The sequence below is a fragment of the Diadema antillarum genome, unplaced genomic scaffold (genome assembly GCF_040938485.1).
Source record: "Diadema antillarum isolate AM-2024a unplaced genomic scaffold, OU_Dant_1.0 scf00000144, whole genome shotgun sequence".
NCBI lineage: Eukaryota > Metazoa > Echinodermata > Echinoidea > Diadematoida > Diadematidae > Diadema > Diadema antillarum.
The window spans coordinates 399846-421225 of NW_027271033.1; the positions used below are offsets into that span (position 1 = coordinate 399846).

The 21380-nt window shown below is 38.6% G+C and overlaps 1 protein-coding gene across 1 annotated transcript in view; it reads right to left on the minus strand.

Moving 5' to 3' along the window:
- Nucleotides 1-18753, minus strand: part of LOC139721492 (uncharacterized) — a 51622-nt gene extending 32869 nt beyond the window's left edge. Inside the window, exons 1-9 of the mRNA XM_071632805.1 lie at nt 18691-18753; nt 18120-18269; nt 16702-16834; nt 15269-15369; nt 9084-9194; nt 8109-8197; nt 5107-5284; nt 1753-1802; nt 1064-1109 (exon numbers count right to left, since the gene is read on the minus strand). Coding sequence (XP_071488906.1) covers nt 1064-1109; nt 1753-1802; nt 5107-5284; nt 8109-8197; nt 9084-9194; nt 15269-15369; nt 16702-16834; nt 18120-18269; nt 18691-18753 — 921 coding nt within the window. The remainder of the gene's footprint in view (nt 1-1063; nt 1110-1752; nt 1803-5106; nt 5285-8108; nt 8198-9083; nt 9195-15268; nt 15370-16701; nt 16835-18119; nt 18270-18690) is intronic.
- Between the last annotated feature and the right edge of the window lie 2627 nt (nt 18754-21380).

Sequence of the window (21380 nt, forward strand, 5' to 3'; positions counted from 1 at the left end):
GAAATGCTGATTTTCTAAACAACTCAAAATGCACTAATAAATTTATCAATATCTCCGCAACTGAGTACTTTTAGGAGTCATGTTATATATGAAAATAAAGTGGAAGAGTAAGGGAATATGGTCACATCATTTTCAGAAAATTGCCCTACCCTGACTTTCACGTCACAAATGTTTGATAATGTCTAACTGGTAAATTCTGAAGAGAAAAAAAAAAAAAAAACACAAACAAACAAATTGGCCCTTCAATTTTTCACCCTAATGATTGCTATTGGCATTTACACACGTGCACATTCATGTAAACTGTGCACCACAGTGTGTGTCAAGTTACATGTATCCATGCATAATATGCAGGGCACAGAAAATCATTGCGGGCTTCATACATACATTAGCAATCATGTAGCGTTATAATAACTAAGCCCATTAAGCACTGCATGTTACAGAGGATAATTTGTGCACTTCGTGTGTGTGCCTGCTAAGATCAATAGGCTGAAATGTTACAGGATCGGCTTTTGCCACGTTTTTCATGTGAAATTGTCATTATGGGGTAACTACAAAGTTTGTTTGTTTGTTTTTTTTTCTCCCAAGTAGAACAGTGAACTAACCATAGGCTACTTGATTTCAAAGCTGATAAAGTGAAATTTCAGTAGTCCTGTTTTGTATGGGGTTGGCAGTAAAATGCAGGTTTCTCTGGGCATGTACTATGCCACGGTGGAGGCCGTTTGCAGCCATGCAGCAGGACAGCACACACTTGTGCTTGCGCAGCAGCTGGCTGCGCTCTCCTGGTTGGATTGTCAAGATATCAGATGCTGAGAATGAATGCGATTTCGCGGCTAGATGTCATTACTCACTTTTGTGGGCTTGGTCATGTGAAGTGACTGTTGCCAAAATTTGCCTATATAGGTCCTTGAAATATAAGTCAAATTATTTTGCTGGAGTATACAGTTTCTGAAGACAATGAAAACCTTAACCTTAAACATGTAAAAGATATTTCATGCAAAAACACAAAAATGTTGGAAATGTTCTTTTACCTCTTCAGGAGCCCAGCCAAAAGCATCAATCTTACCTCAGCATTTCCTAAGAATGCTTGCTTGCAGGAAAAAGATATGACACTGAAATGAGGAAACAAACAAAAGTAATGAAGTTTAACATTACAATCTTGACAAATAAGTCAGCTGCTTTTCCCTCTTCATTCCAACCCATGAATTTTCAATGAATCTGGCATTCTAATTCTTTCGCTTATCAGAACAATTACCTGAGAGGCTCCATACTTGCTTTCCAATGCTTATGAGAGCAAATCTCACTCTGAATTTCATTAAGCTATCCATCCTATAACCAAATCTCATTAAAGTCCAAATGTTTCTGGCATTATATGGCAGTATGGTTTCATTACAACCTTCCACCAAATCAGAAATAGCTTCCCAAACTTACAAAACACTGTTCATTTATCTTTGTAAACAGTGGACTGTGCTTTGTCAATTATTTAAGCAGTTTGCTAACAGCACGAAGCTAAACAATGATATTACTAATATCATTTTTAGCTTGTGTTTCTCATTTTATATGGTAGAGAGTCGCTGACTCATGTAGGCCACTTATAGATTATCACTAACTATTACAACGTAACCTTCACAGGAAACTGCATGTACTGAAATCTGGTGACGATTAATAGACTTGATGACATCAGTGTAAATAACACGCTTGATTATAAGTTCTTGTAGGTTTAATATGAATATCTGACCACCAAAGTATACTTACCTTTGTTGAGGGCAGGTAGTGTTTAGGCAGTTCAGAAACCTACGGCTGTCCTGATAGGCAAAATATACATATATTTTTAAAAAATACATCCAGATGTATCCCAGAGGAATTATATTCATAAAATCGTGCACGGAGACAGTAGTTGATTTCCACATGTATAAACTGGTGAAAGGTTATATTTCTTACTCTTCTTAATTATCAGTACAGTGAAAATTGTCAGGGCTGCCTCCCTTTAATACCCCCATCTAAAACTGAAGGAGTTAGCTCATTCCACAATATTTTTGTATGTTCTTCATTGAAAGATACGATGTTACCATGGAAATGCATTGTTCAACATTGATTAGTTGTTTGCTCATAGAAAACAAGGCAATCGCCAAATTGTGTCTCGCCTATTCGCGCACAAGGAATTAATATTTTTTATAACTCCCAGAAGTTAATTGACCTGCTTATGACCTTTGACCTTGTGGTGACCTTCAACACCCTAAGGGACATTTACCATCCAAGTTTGGTCACAAACGGATAAAGGGATCAAAAGTAATGAGCCATAATCGGAACGCTCCATAAAAACTTAACATTGGGCCCTAAAAATTTGTTGACCCCTTTCTGTGACCTTTGACCTTGTGATGACCTTTAACTCCCCAAGGGACATCTACCGTCCAAGTTTGGTCACAAACGGACATAGGGATCAAAAGTTATGAGCCACAATCAAAACGCGCCCTAAGAACATAACATTGGATCCTAAAAGTTTGTTGACCCCTGTCTGTGACCTTTGACCTTGTGACGACCTTCACCTTCCCAAGGGACATCTTCCATCCAAGTTTGGTCACAAATGGACAAAGGGATCAAAAGTTATGAGCCATAAACGAAATGCGCCCTAAAAACTTAACATTGGGCCCTAAAAGTTTGTTGACCCCTGTCTGTAACCTTTGACCTTGTGGTTATCTTCAACTTCCTAAGAGACATCTACCATCACCCAGGTTTGATTGCCATTGTAGCAACATGAGCTGAGTTACGTGTGATAAGAGAGTCTTGCAAGTAAACTTTAACGTATGACCTCAAATGACCTTTGACCTTATCATGTGACCTCTTACAGCACCATAACATGAAGGCACCCCCAGTGCATCCATCACCCACGATTGATTGTCATTGTAGCAACATGTGTCGAGTAACGTGTGATAAGAGAGCCTTGCAAGTAAACTTTAACATATGACCTCAAATGACCTTTGACCTTATCCTGTGACCTCCAACAGCACCATAACATGAAGGTACCCCCAGTGCATCTATGACCCAAGTTAGGTTGTACTCAAAGCAATTTATGTGAAGTTATTTGTCAAAAGAGAGTCTTGCAGGTAAACTTTAACAGAAAAGAGAGTCTTGCACATACTCGACCTCATACATGACCTCAAATGACCTTTGACATCATCACACGACCTCCGACAACACCATAACATGAAGATACCCCTAGTGCTTCTATCACCCAAGTGTGGCTGCCATTGCTGTAACAGTTGCCAAGTTATGCATCATAAGAGAGTCTTGCAGGTAAACTTTAACATTTGTGACGGACGACGGACGGACGACGGACGGACGGACGCCATTTGGATCCCTTAGTCTCGCCTTCACCTCCGGTGGGCGAGACAAAAATTAGTCACGAGTGCCAAATCTCAATTCAAATGCTGAAAAACTAAGGCAGTGAGCAAATTCCATGGGAAATTCGTATAATTTTCTTTTTTTTAATTGTTACCATGGCAACACATTGTTCGACATTAATGAAAGATGATGTTTGTACATCTAAATAGTAAAGCAATCACATGTATCAAATTTCAAGTCAAATGCTGAAAAACTAAGGGAGTTTGCCTAATCCACAATTTTTCTGTATTGAAAATAAAATGTGGTTACCATGGCAATGCATTGTTCAACACTGACAAAAGATGTGTTTTTCACATCTTAAAACTAAGATGGTTATATGTGTTAAATCTCATTTCCAATGCTCAAAAACTGAGGGAGTTAGCGCAATCCATAATATCTTTGTGTGATTTTTATTTTAAATTTTAAATGACTAAATATGAAGTTTGCATAATTTCATATGGTCACATTTGCCAAATTTCAAGTCAAATGCTCAAAACCTGAGAGAGATAGCTATATCCATAATATGTTTGTATGATTTTCATACAAAATATGTTGTTGCCATGGAAACAAATTTTCAACAATAACAAAAGATTAAGTTTGCACATCTATATACCGTGTCCAGTACCGGTTACATGCGCCAAATTTCATGTCAAATGCTAAAAAAATGAAAGAATTAGGCAAATCTACATATGTTTGTATGATTTGTATAATAAACACTGTTGTGGCCATGGTAACTGATTTCTTAACACTCACAAAAAAAAAAAGGTGTCTTGCACAAATGCACATTACATTGACTGCATGTGCCAAAGTTCAGATGAATTGCTTTAAAACTGAGAGTAGTTTGATCCAAAACATTGTAATTTTTATGAAATTTGTCATTACCATGGTAACGCATTACTCCATACAGACGAAAATGGTGTCTTGTACATCTACCTACGATAGCGGTCACACATGACAAATCTTAGGTCAATTGCTCAAAAACTGAGGGAGTTAGGTCAATTCACATATTTTTGCATGATTTGTATAAATACTGCTGTTGCCATGGCAATAGATTCCTTGACACTCACGAAAAAAGTGTACTGGACAACAACACACCACATTGATTGCATGTGCCAAATTTCAGCTGAATTGCTTTAAAACTGAGTAGTTTGATACACAACTTTTTTTGTGACTTTTGCACAAATTTGCCATTGCCATGGCAACGCATTTCGTGATACTGATGGAAAAGGTATCTGGCACATCTACGTATGACAGCGGTCACACATGCCAAATTGTTGGTCAATTGCTCAAAAAATTAGAGTAGTCTGAGCCACAACATTTTGCCTAATTTTATGAATTTGTCATTACCATGGTAATGTACTACTCCACACAGACAAAAAGGTGTCTCTTGCACATCTACCTATGATAGCAGTCACCAATGCCAAAATTTAGATCAATTGCTCAAAAAAAGAAAGAGTAGCTCAAGCCACAAGATTTTGCAACCGACCATCGGCCACTGAACCTCAAAGTGATTCCTATATACCCCAAACACACTAGGCCTATGTGTGGGTGGGGATATAAAAATAGATGTAATTACTGATCACAAAGAAAGAAAGAATCGCTACCAATTATATGACATCTTACCATAAACTCTTATGACAGTATTTAATTTGTTCGTGCTCTTTCCTTACAGTTCATCATGAGCACATATCTAGAAATCACCTTTTCCTAGACTGGTGCAATACTCACTGAGTCAAACTGTTCATCCTGAATGTCTAGGAATGCCTTGCCCACAGCCAGGGAAGGAAACCACAATGCACAGTATTTGTGTCTCTCACTCTTCTTCACAAGTCTTGCAAGGGTTTCTGTAAGTGCAATCTGCATTTCGAAGTCACCTGCTGTGTAAAGGTATTTGGCTAGGTCATTCCTGTAATGGCATCGAGACAATACAGGGGAAAAAAAATCATCACCACACTGACTAATTTTCATTCACTATAGTATCCCTCATAACAGAGTAGACAGAGCACACTAAATAACAAATAGCTTTACATTCTTTGAACAAGGTTTATAGCATTCAGGATTTTGAGCACTTTCACTCGACCTTTGACTCCATGGTGCGCAACTTTCTTTAGATTTTCACTGTAACTAGTATATATCCAATTTTCATGACAATACTTAAGGTTTTTTTCAAAATAAAAAATTGGAAAAAAGGTGAAATTTTATCCTTTTCACTTGACCTTTGACCCTATGGACCAAACCTTTTTCTGCAGAATCATTGTGCAGTTATGCATGTATATACCTAGTTTAAGTAAGTGTATACTTGAGTACTCTCCAGGGTATGAGGAAAACAGTGTTAGTGCAGCATTAAATAGTCAAATCTTAGCATTTTAGTCTGACCTTTGACCCTTGACCTATAACCCCATGACCACAGAATTCTCATGAGAACCACTGCTAAGTACATGCATATGTACTATTTAAACTTTCATGAAGATATGTGACCCGCTACAACAAAAGGATCCTAAAGTCGCTGATGGGTGAGCCGAGAAAATCGAGTTTGAAGTCAGATCACCAAAATCTGTCAAAATATTTGGATTTCTGTTTTTAACATAATTTTGTAGTCTAATGTATCTTCTATCATCTTCCAAAATTTTGAAGCTAAATGATCAAAGGAAAGGCCTGAAATTAGCATTTTTCTGGACCATGCTTGGCTCGCCTGTCAGTGACTTTAGGACCCTTTTGTTGTAGCGGGTCATATATATGTACCTTGAGCCATTGATGAGAAATGGACAAAAAAGAAAAATTTTAGTATTTTCACTTGACCTCTAACCCTGACCCCCAGACCCTTGACCCCATGGCCCAAATCTTTTCAAACAGAATCTTTATTTGGTGATACATGTACACACTAAGTTTCCTGAGAATACCTTCAGGCATTGCAGAGATATGGGGGATTAAGTGAAATTTTAGAAATTTGACCTTGTATGAGCTTTGACCTTTCACCTTGAGCGTGCACCCTCAAAAGTTGAGACACAACTTCGTTCACTCATAAATATGTATGCCCAGTTTCATTTGGATACCTTAAATGGTTCTTACCCGTTGAAGACTACATTGTAGTCCCGAGTATACTCTGGCAGGTGTCTATGGGAAATGCGTGTTATAGCAAAATCAGCTCATCCTCAACAGGTTAAGTTATGTTGTCCACAAGATCACGGATGGACGGACGGACAGACTGAAGGACAATCGACCCAAAACAAAGTGTCTTTGGCGACAATTCATGGCAGAGGCATAAAACATGATGTGATAATTTAAAGTGATAAAAAGGGATGTTGGGTAATTTTATGTCATTTTATGCATTACCCCCAATACAACACAATCTTTTAGAACACTTTGATGAGAGATAACTTTGCCCTAAAATTGCTTCAAACAAGATATCTACTACAATTTTTGCTAAAATGAACATTTTGGGGGGAGTGTATGTCACACAGGACAGGAATCTATGTACAGTAATCTCCACTTAATTGGGTATTGTCTGGCAGAGCATTTCTTACCCAATCAAGAGGAGTATTTGATTAACCAGACAGCATGTTAATTCATTCACAATGCAGATAACACATACTAATCACACACCTCTCATCATCAGACACACAGCAAGGTATGTCACTTACAACCACAGCTCATCATAAGTCACAGAACAGCTTTAGTTAATGTATGCAGCGTAATTTTGTATTTAAAACAATTTGCATGCAGCCCCCGAGTCCACATACACGCTTCTTAACATGTGCTATTTGAAGCTAGATTCCTATGCATATGCAGCCAAATGCTGCAGCAAATAATGTTGTGTTCCCATGTGTTTCACGGTGACCGTAAGTTTGTTTGCAATGAACAGCCTGAACAAAGGTTAGAGTCTCAATGGAGTTACTTTATTATTCATTTTTTCTTGAGAGCTAGTTATAAACACATAAAAGTGATTGCTGCGTCACTGTGTGTGTGTGTCTTTGTGTTGGTAGTGCATGCGGTGCGGATGCATGCAAGGGTTCATACATGGCATGCACAAATTTGACTTGTACCAGTGATATGGCAAATCGGTTGTACACTGCAAATTCAACATGTTAAAATGACAGCCAAAGTTTTCTATCAACTTTCAGCACCTCAAAGTTTCTCATAATTAATGGGATACATAAATCTTAAAGGCTTTCTGCAGGAAGCTATGGAAATAGATCAGGTTAATCTGGAAAATTCCCACCCGTTTAACCGAAATGCCTACCAAATTATGCTGTAAATATAGCATGCATCAGAAACTGTTTTTCAGCTTGTAAGTCAATTAAGTGGAGTACCTGATTAAGTACTACCTAATTAAGCTGAGAGTATTGTACTAGAATATGAAGGTCAAATAATAAATGTTCATTGAAAATTTGTTGTTTTTCAACTGAACGGCCTGATTTGGATTAGAAAAGATGAGAGCCCTAAAATTCTATTGAACCCGTGTTTTACACGATTTTTAGACTGAGCGGGGAACATACTAATAAGGACAGACCAAACTGTCACATTTTGGTCTGTCCATGTTTCATCATCCCACTGGTTTTAGGTCCCAATGACAATTCAAAAGAAACATGCCTTCTTCCGGTACTTCCCAGACAGAGATAGTTATGACAAATGATAGCTGGTCTAAAATTCAACTTTTTCAACTTCATCAAATAACATACGTGAGCATAAGCTTACATTATAAGCATAACCAAAAATACTTTCATACATACATCATTTGTTCCATTGCAGGCTTCTTGATGATTGATTCTACAGCTGCATCATCACATCCTTCAAGAAGCAAATTGAGAGTTCTCTCAGCCTAACAAGGGTAAACAAAAAAAAAAGTGAAGACAATATATCAGCTGCAACGTAACATTTGCTCTTGTTGGGGTAACTTTCTTCCATGAAGTTTCTTTGAATAATGAGCTCTTGCTTAATCCAATATGCTATGCTCTGCTGGCAAGTTTAGTATGAATATTCAAATTATGCCTACCGACATTGCGACTACACTGATAAAAGAAATGTATATAAAGAGACAAAAATTGCTCTAGACATTTCCAAACTTGTAGAAATGTAATTTTTCAATATTATTTATTTTCTAAATTATTTCTAATATTTATCTTTTTTTTTTTTCCTACAAGAAACTTGTAGAAATCGTACAGTATTCGCATCCATAATATGTATGATCTTCTATTACCAGAATAAAGTGGGTATCTATTTTTCTTCATATGGCATAATGTACCTGCTTGATACTGTTTGCTGACTATTTCTGGTCACATCGGGCAAATCACGCAATGTTGGCATAATTCACCCGTCTTCTGTTGTAAGCACGAGATGCTATGGGAGACGTCACCGGCAAAGAACACCCTGCTCTTTGCAATGAATTAATGAAGGGTGGGGTCTTTTAAGCGCATGAATCATGATTTTCTCACACACAAAGACCTTATATATGTCCTATTTGAGGCACATTTTTGCCTCCTAACCATACAGAGGGAATGGCATGATTACACATAACATTGCTCAGCGAGACTCAGGGGGAATCAAAACTAAGTTAGTTGACTGCAACGCAGACATGCTATTGGCTGAGCCACATTACCACCCTAGTGGGTATCTCACTGGCTTGGGGACCAGGGCCCCATTTCATTGTTTTTCATCTGAGTGGCCCGATATGGATTAGAAATAGCAATAACATTTGATACTCTTACCTCCATTCGTGTATGGAAAACCTTTGTTGTATCAGTGACAAGCATCATCAACCTCACTGCAAACAAGTCCAAAGCTGACCTTCTTGCTTCTTCACTAATTTCAGCAACATCCTAGAGTAAATTGACAACATTAAACCTCATTTCATGGATTACCATGATTAGATTATATTTTTTAAGCAGTAAATACTTTTATGGATTAATCAGTAAAATATTTGTCAGATGAATATCAATTGACAGGTGATAATTTATAACCTGAAAATGTCGAGCCTAATATTTATCAGTTATTTGAAGTCTTGAAAAAATATCTGAATGTTACTTTTATCAATAAACATGCTTGATAATGGGACTGTATACGTCATATATTTCTTAATAAGGTTTTGATTTTCGCAAATTTTGTGAGTCAGGTGCTATTTGTGAATTAAACGATTCATGAAATCATTAACTGTGATCTTGAGATGAATGCGACATTCATACTGTACTCTACGATCATGAATTTAGACACTAGCGAAATTGTTTGGAAGCTGTGATTCACAAAAGATTAGACTAGCTGAATATATGGTGTATGCAGTAATTACGTCTGATTCTTGCATTTGAAATCAGTCATAACTGTTTCTGCAGCACAGAGCTAAAAATGTTGCTATGATCACTGGTAATTTCATTTCCTGGAAATTTCATAATGATGTTTGTAAAATTATTTCACATAATATATGTGTAGGTGTCATTAATAGACTAAATTTGTCTATGCACCTACATTTGTTATTCATATTGCATTTGTCCCTGACATTATCTTTTCTTAAATGCATCAAACATTATTGGATAGTGTTTTACTGTTACAAATGAATGTATTTTGAATCATTTGTAATTCTGCTCCATGTTTGCACACAGCTTCTTTGTTTTTGTAGATTCTGAGAATCAAAGATATTTCTATTTCAGTTAGGGCAATTCCATGTTTCCTTGTAACCAGACATATCATAAATACTGTATCAAACTAGGTGGTCTAATGAATTTCATTTACCCTTGCTAATGCTGTATTCCAACTATCGTGCAATCCATTATGAATGCCATGATTGGCAATTTGTGACTGATCATGAAAATTTTGTTCAACTTGTTTGAAATTTTACATTTGGATACGAGGTGATGCGAGTCGATTCGCGCTAGCTAGTACAAGTTGGTGCGCTTGGATACGATATGGTCACGATTGGTCAATTTCAAGCAATAAGGTCTGTCACGATGTGGTCTTTCGTTCAGATACGATCTGATATGATAGTCCCGGTTGACTTCACTATTGGGTCCTCATCTCACACAATCATAATGATCAGGGTTCTCAATCCAATACACACAGACGCATTTGGATACTTGTACATTCCAGTACGACCATCATGAATGAATACGCTCTGTTGCAATGGGATGCGATGTCTTTGAAAATCAGGATCGGGAGCAAAGACCATTTGAGATACAATTGGACCCTGATGGGTATAAATACAGCCCCACTGACCTCGGACTTCATTGTTTTAGGAACTTCCTCAGAGTTAACATTGCAATCCACAAACACTAAAATTGACAGAAGTTGACGATGGCAACGTAACACTTTCAGCAAGTGTTACTTTTTGCTTACTTTGTGCTTACTTTGTCGCCAAGAAAGAAGACAAGCAACCAGACCAGCCCCAACCCCAACCATAAAAGGTCAGGAGAGCTGCAGCCAGGCAGTTCTGGGTGTGACAATGGCTCACAGAGGGAATGAGACAACAGTTTGGTCAGTTCTCCAGCCTTCCAGACACCCAGTTGAGGCTAGATGATCCAGTAGCTTTCCAAACCTACACACGGCTTACACCTCAGCTCTTCAGTGCAGTCTTGCACAGGGTGGCTCAGCAATTGGGAAGGAACTTACCACTTTCAGGCAACCCCTTTCACCTGGACTGAAACTGGCAGTGACACTGAGGCACCTTGCAACAGGAGACAGTTATCAGTCTCTTGCATGTACCTTCAGGTGTGGAGTGTCTAGCATCTCAAAGGTGATTCTAGAAGTGTGCTACGGGCTATTGTGCAAGTGTACAAAGATTAGGTGTTTAGTCTACCCATGACCCCATAAGCCTGGAGAGCAGCAGCTAGCCAGTTTGAGCAGAGATGGAATATATATCCCCATGCAGTTGGGGCTCCGGATGGAAAACACATTGGTATCAAGAAGCTACCCCACACTGGAAGCCTCATCTACAATTACAGTCCAAAGGCTTCTTTTCGATACCATTGTTGGCTGTGGTAGATGCAGATTGTAAGTCTGTTTGGATCAAACTAAGTGGAAAAGGACACATTGCCAGATGCTAAGACATTTGAAGACTCCAAGTTGTTCAACAGCTTGGAAGGGGAAGTCCTAGGACTCCCCTACCCTGCCCTCTGATTACAAGCCCTGATGATCTCCAAAACATACCCGTCTTCATTCTGTGGATGACGCCTTTGCACTCAGGAACTACCTCATTAAGCCATACAAAGAAGAAGGATGTCTAGGGAGGAAAGGATCTTCAATTACAGACTCTCAAGGGGGAGGAGAATGGTGGAGAATGACTTTGGTATTCTAGTCAGCAAATTCAGATGTCTCTGCAGGACTCTAGAGCAGAAACCCAACACTGTAAGGGATATGGTGGAGATAGCAGTGGTTTTGCACCTCCTGAGGCAGAGTCATCCAGGCAATGTAGCTCAAGTAGCAGACCATGAAGATGAAAGTTGCTACAGTGTATGTCATCCAAGGGGCATGGAGGGGCCAAGTGAACTACAGTCAAACCTGCCTTAGCGGCCACCTGTCTATAGCAGCCACTGAAAAATCCCCCAGAGAGAAAAACCCTGATAAAGACCCTGTGTATAATGGCAACCTGTCTAACGCGGCCAGCGGCCACAAATTTTGTTTCCCGCGGTAGATTTCAACCTGTCTGTAGTAACCAAAGAGCCGATAATTCAGCGTGTTTTTCTGCTTTGTAGCCATGCCAGTCATTCATGGGCAACGTTCAGTGATCGCCACCGCTGCATTCATCACTCATTCAGTCATAACTATAGAGCACTCAGCCGGGGACCCGATCGAGCACATGTATCCCCCGAACCTGCCCCCCCCCCCCCCCCCCCCATACCCCATTTGGATGATTTTTTTTTTTTTTAGGCTAAACTGTTAAATAAAACTTTTTTTACCCAGAATAACCCCCATAAACCTCCACAGCAAGTTTGAATGGTATCCTAAAAGAAATGTGGCTGATAGAGCACATACAAGAAATGTGACATGGCATCCAAATTGGAACACTGAGGGCACCATTACCACAAACTGTTGTGTCCTAGCTACTATAGAATGACCACTCATACACCTCCTTCGCAAGTCTGCATAAAATCCAGTAACAATCAAGTTATTGCATAAATAAGCATTTTGCAAATTTTGTCCTGATCAGGGTGACCTTTGACCCTGTAAAAGGTGGAACAGTGGGGGCAGCAGTATCAATATGTAAAGGTGTCTAGATTTAACTGTAATATGTTTACATATCAAATTTGAAGAAAAAAAAAACTACAAATGTCGCTATGGCAACTGGTATGCCTCCGCCATAAAGCATGATTCTCCTAATACAAATAGGTCTATAGCGTACATCTTGACAATGCGTGATGACAGTTTCACATAATTGGGAAAATATCAAAATGACATGTTTGTCACAAACATGTTGAATATTCACTTTCCTTGAACTAGGTTTAATTGGATGAGTGGCTTATTTTCTAAGAGAGCATGTGTTTGGGGATTTCAGGACTTTTACTTGACTGTTGACCCTTTTATAAGTTTACGCATTGAGTAACTGTCAAGGTATGGGGAGAAAGTATAATTTCTCTTTCAGATAGTAAATTGTTAGCATCTTAACCTGGCCTTTGACCCTAGACCTATGACTCGCCTAAAATTCCCAAGAGAATCACTGTCAGGCAGAACATGCATAAATATGTACTAAGTTTCATGATGATACCTTAATTAAGCCACTTCCGAGATATGGAGGAAAAAGTGAAATTCAGAACTTTCACTTGATCTTTGACCTTTTGACCTTTGACCTTTTTGGCAAGAAAAAAAAACTTCCCAGAGAATCTCTATTAGGTAATACATGTATACACCAAGTTTTAAAAAAAAATCCTACAAGCATTGCATAAATATGAGGGAAAAGGTGAAATTTTGAAGACTTGACATAGACCTTTTACCCCTGACCTTTGACCCCATGACCCCAAATTCCCTAGATTATCACTGCTAGTCATTGCATGCATATGAAGTATGTTCCATGAAGATACCTTGAATTACTTCTGAGATATGGAGAAAAAAAGTGAAATTCTAACATATTCACTTGACCTTTGACCCCTTGACCTTTAACCTCATGACCCAAAACTCTAACCAGAGAATCTTTATTATTTTGGTAGTACTTGTATACATTAAGATTCAAGAAAATACCTTCAGTCATTGCATAGATATGGGGGAAATAAGTGAAATTTTGAGCATCTGACCTTGACCTTTGACCTTGAGCACGTGCATCCAACAGTTGATAGGCACAACTTCATCTACTCATGCATATACTGTATACGCTGTATATTTCGCAGGGGTTTTATTTTCGCGAATTTCGCGAGTCGGGAGCTATTCGCGAAATTAACAACACGCGAAAATATTACCTTCCAAAATGAATCCCTTGCTTTGATGATACGACCATTTCAGTACTAGTATACCATGTCACGGCTTACCGAACAGACCATACTGGGTAAGCTTGTTTACGCTCGTCCACGTCTACATACGAATACTGTAGAGAGCCAATCCATTATCGCAAGGGGACCACTCGTCAGAAATCTAGCGCGATGGACTTAACCACTTCAAAAATGTTGAATTCTAACTTGCTAGTTTGCAGAGTTTGGTAAGTTTTTTTCATGCAGTGTATAACTAGTATCATTCTTATTTGCTAGTACGTTGAAAATTCACACTTTCTTTGCCACTTCATATTTTCTCTGGTCCCCCAATCGCAAATTTAACCACTCGCGAAAATGTGTGACAGCGGCAATTCGCGAAAATTTATGTACGCGAAAATTATAGCGTATACAGTATACCAAGTCTCATTAGGATGCCTTAAATGGTATTTTAGTTACGCTGTCCACAAAATTCATTACGGACAGACGGAAGGACGGACGGACGGATGAACGGACGGAAGGACGGACAACCCGAAAACATAATACCTCCGGCACCACTTCGTGGTGGAGGCATAAAAATCAGTCAAGAAACACTGTCAGGATCGTACACACAAGCAGACCCTGAAATATTTACTGCTTCATGTATAATAATGCCTCCGGCACCACTTCGTGGCGGAGGCATAAAGACGGAACAAGCGAGGGCGCAACCACCAAAAACAACAGGTATCTTTCATTTCACTATGATGCACCTTTTTGCCAAATTTGAAGAAAATCTGATAAGAAATGTGGCTGATAGAGCACACACAAGAAATGTGACATGGCATCCAAGTCGGAACACTGAGGGAGCTGCCACCACAAACTGTTGTGTTCTTCACGTAGAATGACCACCCATACACCTCCTTAGCAAGTCTGAATAAAATCCGTTACAATCAAGTAACAATCAAGTTATTGCATTTCAATAAGCACTTTTGCAAATTCTGACATGATCAGGGTGACCTTTGACCCTGTAAAAGATGGACCAGTGAGGGCAGCATTATTAATAGGTAAAGGTGTATAGATTTGACTATGATACATTTACATACCAAATTTGAAAAAAAATTGGTCAAGAAACAATGCCAGCGTCGCACACACAAGCAGACCCTGTTAAATTTACGTTTTCATGTATAAAGACGGAACAAGCGAGGGCGCCATCACCAAAAACAATAGGCATCTTTGCTTTACCATAATACACCTTCATGCCAAATTTGAAGATGATCTAAGAAGAACTGCAGCCAGTAGAGCGCTCACAAGAAAATCTCGGCGGCGGCGGTGGCGGCGGCGGCGGCGCAACGAGGCCAAATCCATAGTATCCTCCGAACTCTGTTCGGGGATACAATAAGGAATAATTTTTGGTAACAAATATAAGCACCTATTGCTGTAACAAAAGGAAATGAAGATACATGACTATTATCAGTTATAACATTGCATCCAGATCCTAAATGCATGCAGATTCCAGCTGCTTTTTCTGTACTCACATTCAATGTCTGAAGAAACACTTCCATGAGATGGCAAGCTTCAATGCATACAGTCTGTCCATTCCCAATTACGTGCTCATGTGTTTTGTCAAACACAAACACTGCCAAAATGTTGAAAAATAAACCACATCTGCAAACATTGCAATTATGAACACATCAGCGTTTACTTATTCCAATTGAGAGAAAAAAAAGAAAACTCTGCTTCACTGAGCTCTAATATCACGAATGATATATTATAACATGTATATGGAAAGCATAACAGAGCAACACAGAAAACAAGGAAACTTTGCATGCCTGTTTTGCCAAAGGATGGTTCTTCCTGTTCTTCACAGAATGTGTTATTGTAAAGAAAAGACTGTAGTGAGATGCACTTTAATAACAGCATTTTCTGGAGAGCCATTCATAGCCTGTGAACTATAACTCACATTGTATTACTTGTATAACCCACAGTCCCTTGCCTTGCTTCTTGTTACAATTGTTTGGATCTATAGGCATTCACTTTTGAAGTTTACAGCTAATGGAATAGGTCTACATCTACGTAAGATCAAACAATGCTGTATGCGTACGTACACATATTCTATTACAGGCCCATCCACAAGTTAATGAGTTAGATCAAACTAGTCCACAGCTTTCTATCAGTTTCCATTCAATATTTCTTCATTTTACACCCCGAGTTATATACCACTGGAAAGCTTAGTACATCATGAAGATTTAAAAATGACGATTATCTTTTCATACAAGGACTACCTATATTTTTCATAAGTGGTTTATTTTGAATTTAAACAATATGATTATTCATAAATGTGTACTTCATATGCAAATATTAATATCATGTAATGTCACATCATCCTTCAGAGGACTCTGATTTACATCTAATATTGGAGACTATTGCTTTCTCTTTCAACTGATAGTTTCCTAGTTTTCTTCTCGTACAGCCAGTAGGCATCAGTGATATCAATTTGAAATTGAGAGAGAACAGCAGATTGAGCTTGCATGAAAACAGCCTCTGGCAGGACACAGCTTATAAATACACTGCACTACACGACCAGCGGATATGGACTAACATTGTACAGTACATAAATGATCTTCACACTGAAATCCTGGCTCAGTTGGACATGCTGGGACAGGAGAATGATGGCTGCAAGGACCAGGGTCCCATTTCATAAAAAGTTGATATGATACCAAGTCTTGCTGGAATGGCAATTGTCACGGTACTGACAAGAATCCAGCTTCCTGATTGGCTGGTGCTATGGGAAGTTGTCATTCCAGCAAGAGTTGCTATCCTAATATTTTTCATGAAATGGGACCCAAGTGCATAGAGATTCCTCAAAGAGCATCAGTGAATATATAAATGAAGAAGGAAATATACTTACTGTAGGCCTAAATAGTGTCCAATCTGCATTTTATGTACTGTAAAAGAATGTTACAGTTACCTAATATTTCGAAAAGTCCATTTTTCACAAGTACAGACAGATTCTGTAATGCCTCCTCCTGTTTTAGGGATGCCAGGTATTTGATGACCTTGATCATAGTCTCTGCCTGCTGAAATTGATGGCATGACATTTGCTGTGTGGAGAGTGATACAACAGTACAAAGCATGAATCCTGCTAAGGCACCTAGTCAATGTATTACCTATAGGCCTACATGTTCATGGCAACCAATACATTGTACATGTATGTTAAGCAAATAATCAACGTTGGTGAAGGTGATGGGACAAACTATCACTTCCGAGGCGATCAGGATGTAGCTATCTTTCCGAAGCGCAGCTGAGGAAAGATAGCGTACACATTCAGATCGCCGAGGAAGTGATAGTTTGTCTCATTGCCTGAAACTAAAAGTTGATTATTTGCTTTATATTCCTCATCAAGGGTCCTAGAAATTCCCATTTTATCCCACATCTGAAACCGTTTTAGCTGTCTTTAGGTATCCTTAGGGCTTAGGCTACGTGTGCGCGTAGATGACAAAACAATGAATTTGCTACACGCACCGCTCGGCACTGAAGTGAAATTGCGTTGCACTGTGAACTATCAAGTGACCTAGTTAAATGATAGTCCACAGTGCAACGCACTTTTATTTCGCGTGTACTCATCTCGCGTTAAGACTGTATGGACTGCCAGAGATCAGCAAAACAAACAGCTGTCTTTATAGATGACAAAACAATGAATTTGCTGCGCGCACCGCGCGACACTGAAGGGAAAGTGCATTGCACTGTGTACTATCAAGTGACCTAGTTCTTCTCAGGTGATGTGATGGGCAAAACTACGCTTTATCACGTGATCAGCTCTTGACCAATCCTATAGCAAGATTCTTAGTATGTGGAATATAAAACCAACTAGCACACCAAGAAATCTGAAATATCAGCAGAAGGAAAGAACATTCATAAGAGAAAAGAAAGACTACTGCATACAACGCAGGATTTGACTCTGCCTGAAAGAGCAGGCAAATGATACGTACACACATAACTATGCAGGGTTGAAATAGTGGACATTATTTTCCCACTCTCAATGTATTCAATGACTCAGTATAAATGCTAGTCAGGAGGGATGGCAATATCCTATGTACAGTGTACATTCACGATTGCAGAGTCAATACATTCACTTGCCTTTTACATACTTGTCATTGATTACCATTCACTTTCACTACATATCCCTGACTTTCTGCAGTTCATCTTAACAAGCATCTCAACACTATAATCAATACTATAAACTGCACTCAAGATGGAATCATCATTGAATATAATTCACTGATCAAAGCCAAACCAAAGACATCAGAAAGCATACTCATTACAGCCAATCGCAAACTTAAAAACAAGTACCGGTACATGTATCCACAGAATTTTCTGAAATCTCACCTCTTGGATGACAGTAATTAGCTGTCTGATCATTTCCATGCTGCACTTCTGAGGCAACCCCTGGATGTCCCCTTTCAACTTTGTGACAACATCCTCAACTTGCTTGAAATACAAGTGACCCTTTTGTTCAGATAATACTGCAGTCTGCAGCTACAAAATGACAAAGAAAAAAAATTAAAGGTAAAGGTTCTTTTTCTTAATGTAGGATCTTTCAAGTCGACAAAAGCATGTTTTATGACTTTTCAATTTCAGTAACCACATGACGCTGACCAAATAAAGCTAAGATACTCGTGTTAATTTTCTCATTGCACATGGGATGGCATGTAAAGCATCCTTAATGTCTTTGATGGTTTTTTTATGATTGATTCGAACATGCAAAGGAGAAAAAGCTGTTTTGGGGCAATATTCCAGAAAGAAATTCCCTCTAACCTCCATAACCTATTCCTCCTCCAGTATGCATACATGATACACACAAAACAGATAGGTCTTATGTCACTTGCTTTTTCATTTTTTACAACATAATATCAGTGTTGGTACTTCACAATAGTTTCTTTTAATAGTCATTACTTACAGTAATGTCAGTGTTGCGGGAACTGGTACACACTGGCATGATGGAATCCTTGACAAGACTCATGTTACATTTGCAGGCCAGTCAGCAAGAAATGTGACTGTAATAAAATAAAGAATTTTGGTGACTCAACATCAGATATCAAAAGTAAAAAAAAGTAATCAAATTGCGTCAATGTAAAGTACACTTTGCCCAGCATTCTGGTCATATTCCTAATTCCTGCTATATCAGGGGAGCTGGAACTGTTGAATAAAGTTTTTGATATAGCAGTCAACAAGAGAAGAATAAATCAGCAAGATTTATTTTCCATTTGCTTCTGGCCAGCTACCTAACCTCACATGAAGCATTCTTAAACATTCAGGATACTCAAAACATAAACACACACACACACACACACACACACACACACACACACACACACACACACACATAAGCGTACTATCAGAAACTTATTTAGCAATGATTTTTTTTTTCGGGGGGGGGGGGTTGATAAAGAGAGGCATTTTTTTCAGATGAATATCAGTCACATGATATAAAGATTCAGTATTGGAATCAGACACAGATATCTTGAATATCTCAAAACCCTCAAAGATGCATATTGAGTTGCATCATCCAGATTTGGATTCAGCACTCTCCAAATAGGGTAAAACCATTAACAAAATTATCGGGCAGATGGTACATGTTAGAAGTCTATCACTCAGGAGTCATAATGCATTCGTTCAGCTTTATTTCCAGTGGTCTAAATCTGTTTTCATCTTAAAATAGGTTCTGGCACATTTAAAGCCAAAACAAAGTTCTCAGAAGGGCTCAATATTCACCTTCCACCATTTCAAATTTGCATGCAATACATTGAAAGGGCATACCTACCAAGAAACTTGCCTGACTAACGTGATTTGCCAGAATAATGGGTTGTTTTTGGAGTATTTTAAGATCAAAAGTTTAAAACAATTTTGACTGGCTGCAAGCAACTTTCATTCCTGAAACGCCATCCCCATTAAGTAGTGGGTAGGTATGGTATAGAATGTTATGTGAATCATGATGATTGACTGTGCCTTAGCAATCGCATTTTACGTCAGAGTGCAGGTGATTTACTCTAGCACAAAAGATCAGTGAATACTGCTGTGGCCCAATTTGTTGATTACTGATAATCTATATTGACAGCAACAACAAAAATATGTAGCAACCACAATCAGGTATGCTTTGAGACTGTAAGTAGAGTTTCTACATTTGGCAAACCTTCTTGGTTAGTATTTCACATTTTCATTCATTACCTTTCTGCAGGGCTACACATTAATCTTTTTTTTTTTTCTACTGGTACTACCTGTCCCTGTCAGACCACTTGATACCAAAATTTTCAATTTTTTACTGATCTAAAATTTATTGATCCAGACCTAAAATTTACTGATCCTAGACCTAGTTAGAATTTCAGATTTGTGCCAAGATAGTGGATTTGACCATGATCTACATTACTATTTAATCAGGTAGCCTAGGTACGGTATCAGGGTGCTAATAAGCCAGTTCGGAGTTTATAGCTCATGGGCACATTGGTCCGAATGACCTTTCTGTTTTTTCTCAGTCGGTTAGGGGTACTTCACTCGCTTTCAGAGTGACATAATGCATAAGCTTTACGTAACAATTTATGGTATTCATCAATCCTGCTCAAATAAAGAATGAACTTGCATAGACCAGGTGACCAGAATGATCCGTCAATTCCGCATCAATTTCATTACCTTGCACTGAATGTATTAACGACCTCTTTCTATTGATTTGCCAAATACCACTTTTGCTGTCAGGTAGATGTGCTGGCAAGCAGCATTTATAAGGATTACATGAATAATCATTACATCACAGATGCTTATCCCTGTGAATTTAAAAACCAACATGCTTGTTGGTCCGAATGACCTTTTTTCTGCTCATGCTCAAAGTGGAACTCCGAACTGGTCTATTAGACCAAAAGATCACCAAAAGATCAGTCTATCAAATAATAATTGTTGGGGGTATGATCAGCAGAGACATGCACCTGGCTTCATGGAATCCCTTTCCTAAACAGACGGAAGACTCTTATACCTGATATTGTAACAGTAGGACGGATGCATACCTATGGAAATCGATGTGATTGGCAAACAGATGCCTTCGCCGATGATCAGTTGTCAGCATGGTAATAGCGTGTTATTAGCATGCCAACGACCTGGTAGCTTTGATAATCTATTCATTATTAAACCTATTCAAAAACAGCTGGTGAGCACGTACACAAAATAGACTGACTTTCATGACATCGCTCAAAACTGTTCAAGATCGATCGCAGTGTACACTGCCTGCACAATGTAGAACTGAAGTTAGCTGTTTAACATTAAACAACGATCTTTCAAGCACGTAAAAGTGGATATTTTCGCCTAATTTTTCGCGCTCACAGCTGGGCCCTGTTGCATAAAGCCTTAACCAGAGTTTTTTTCATGGTTAAATCCAGAAACTCTGGTTAAGAATTTTTAACCATAGTTTTTCTATTGCATAAAGCTTAACCATAGTTTTTTCTCAGGTTAATGTTCAAGAAATTCAGGTTATTTAACCTTAGCTCTCTGACCAAAGGTTAAATCTAAATTTCTCTGGTTAGCCCCACTTATTTAGAGCTACCAAGCCAAGCCCAAGGTTGCCATTCTGGAAACAATTCAGCTTGAAGCCCTCAGACTGGGGCA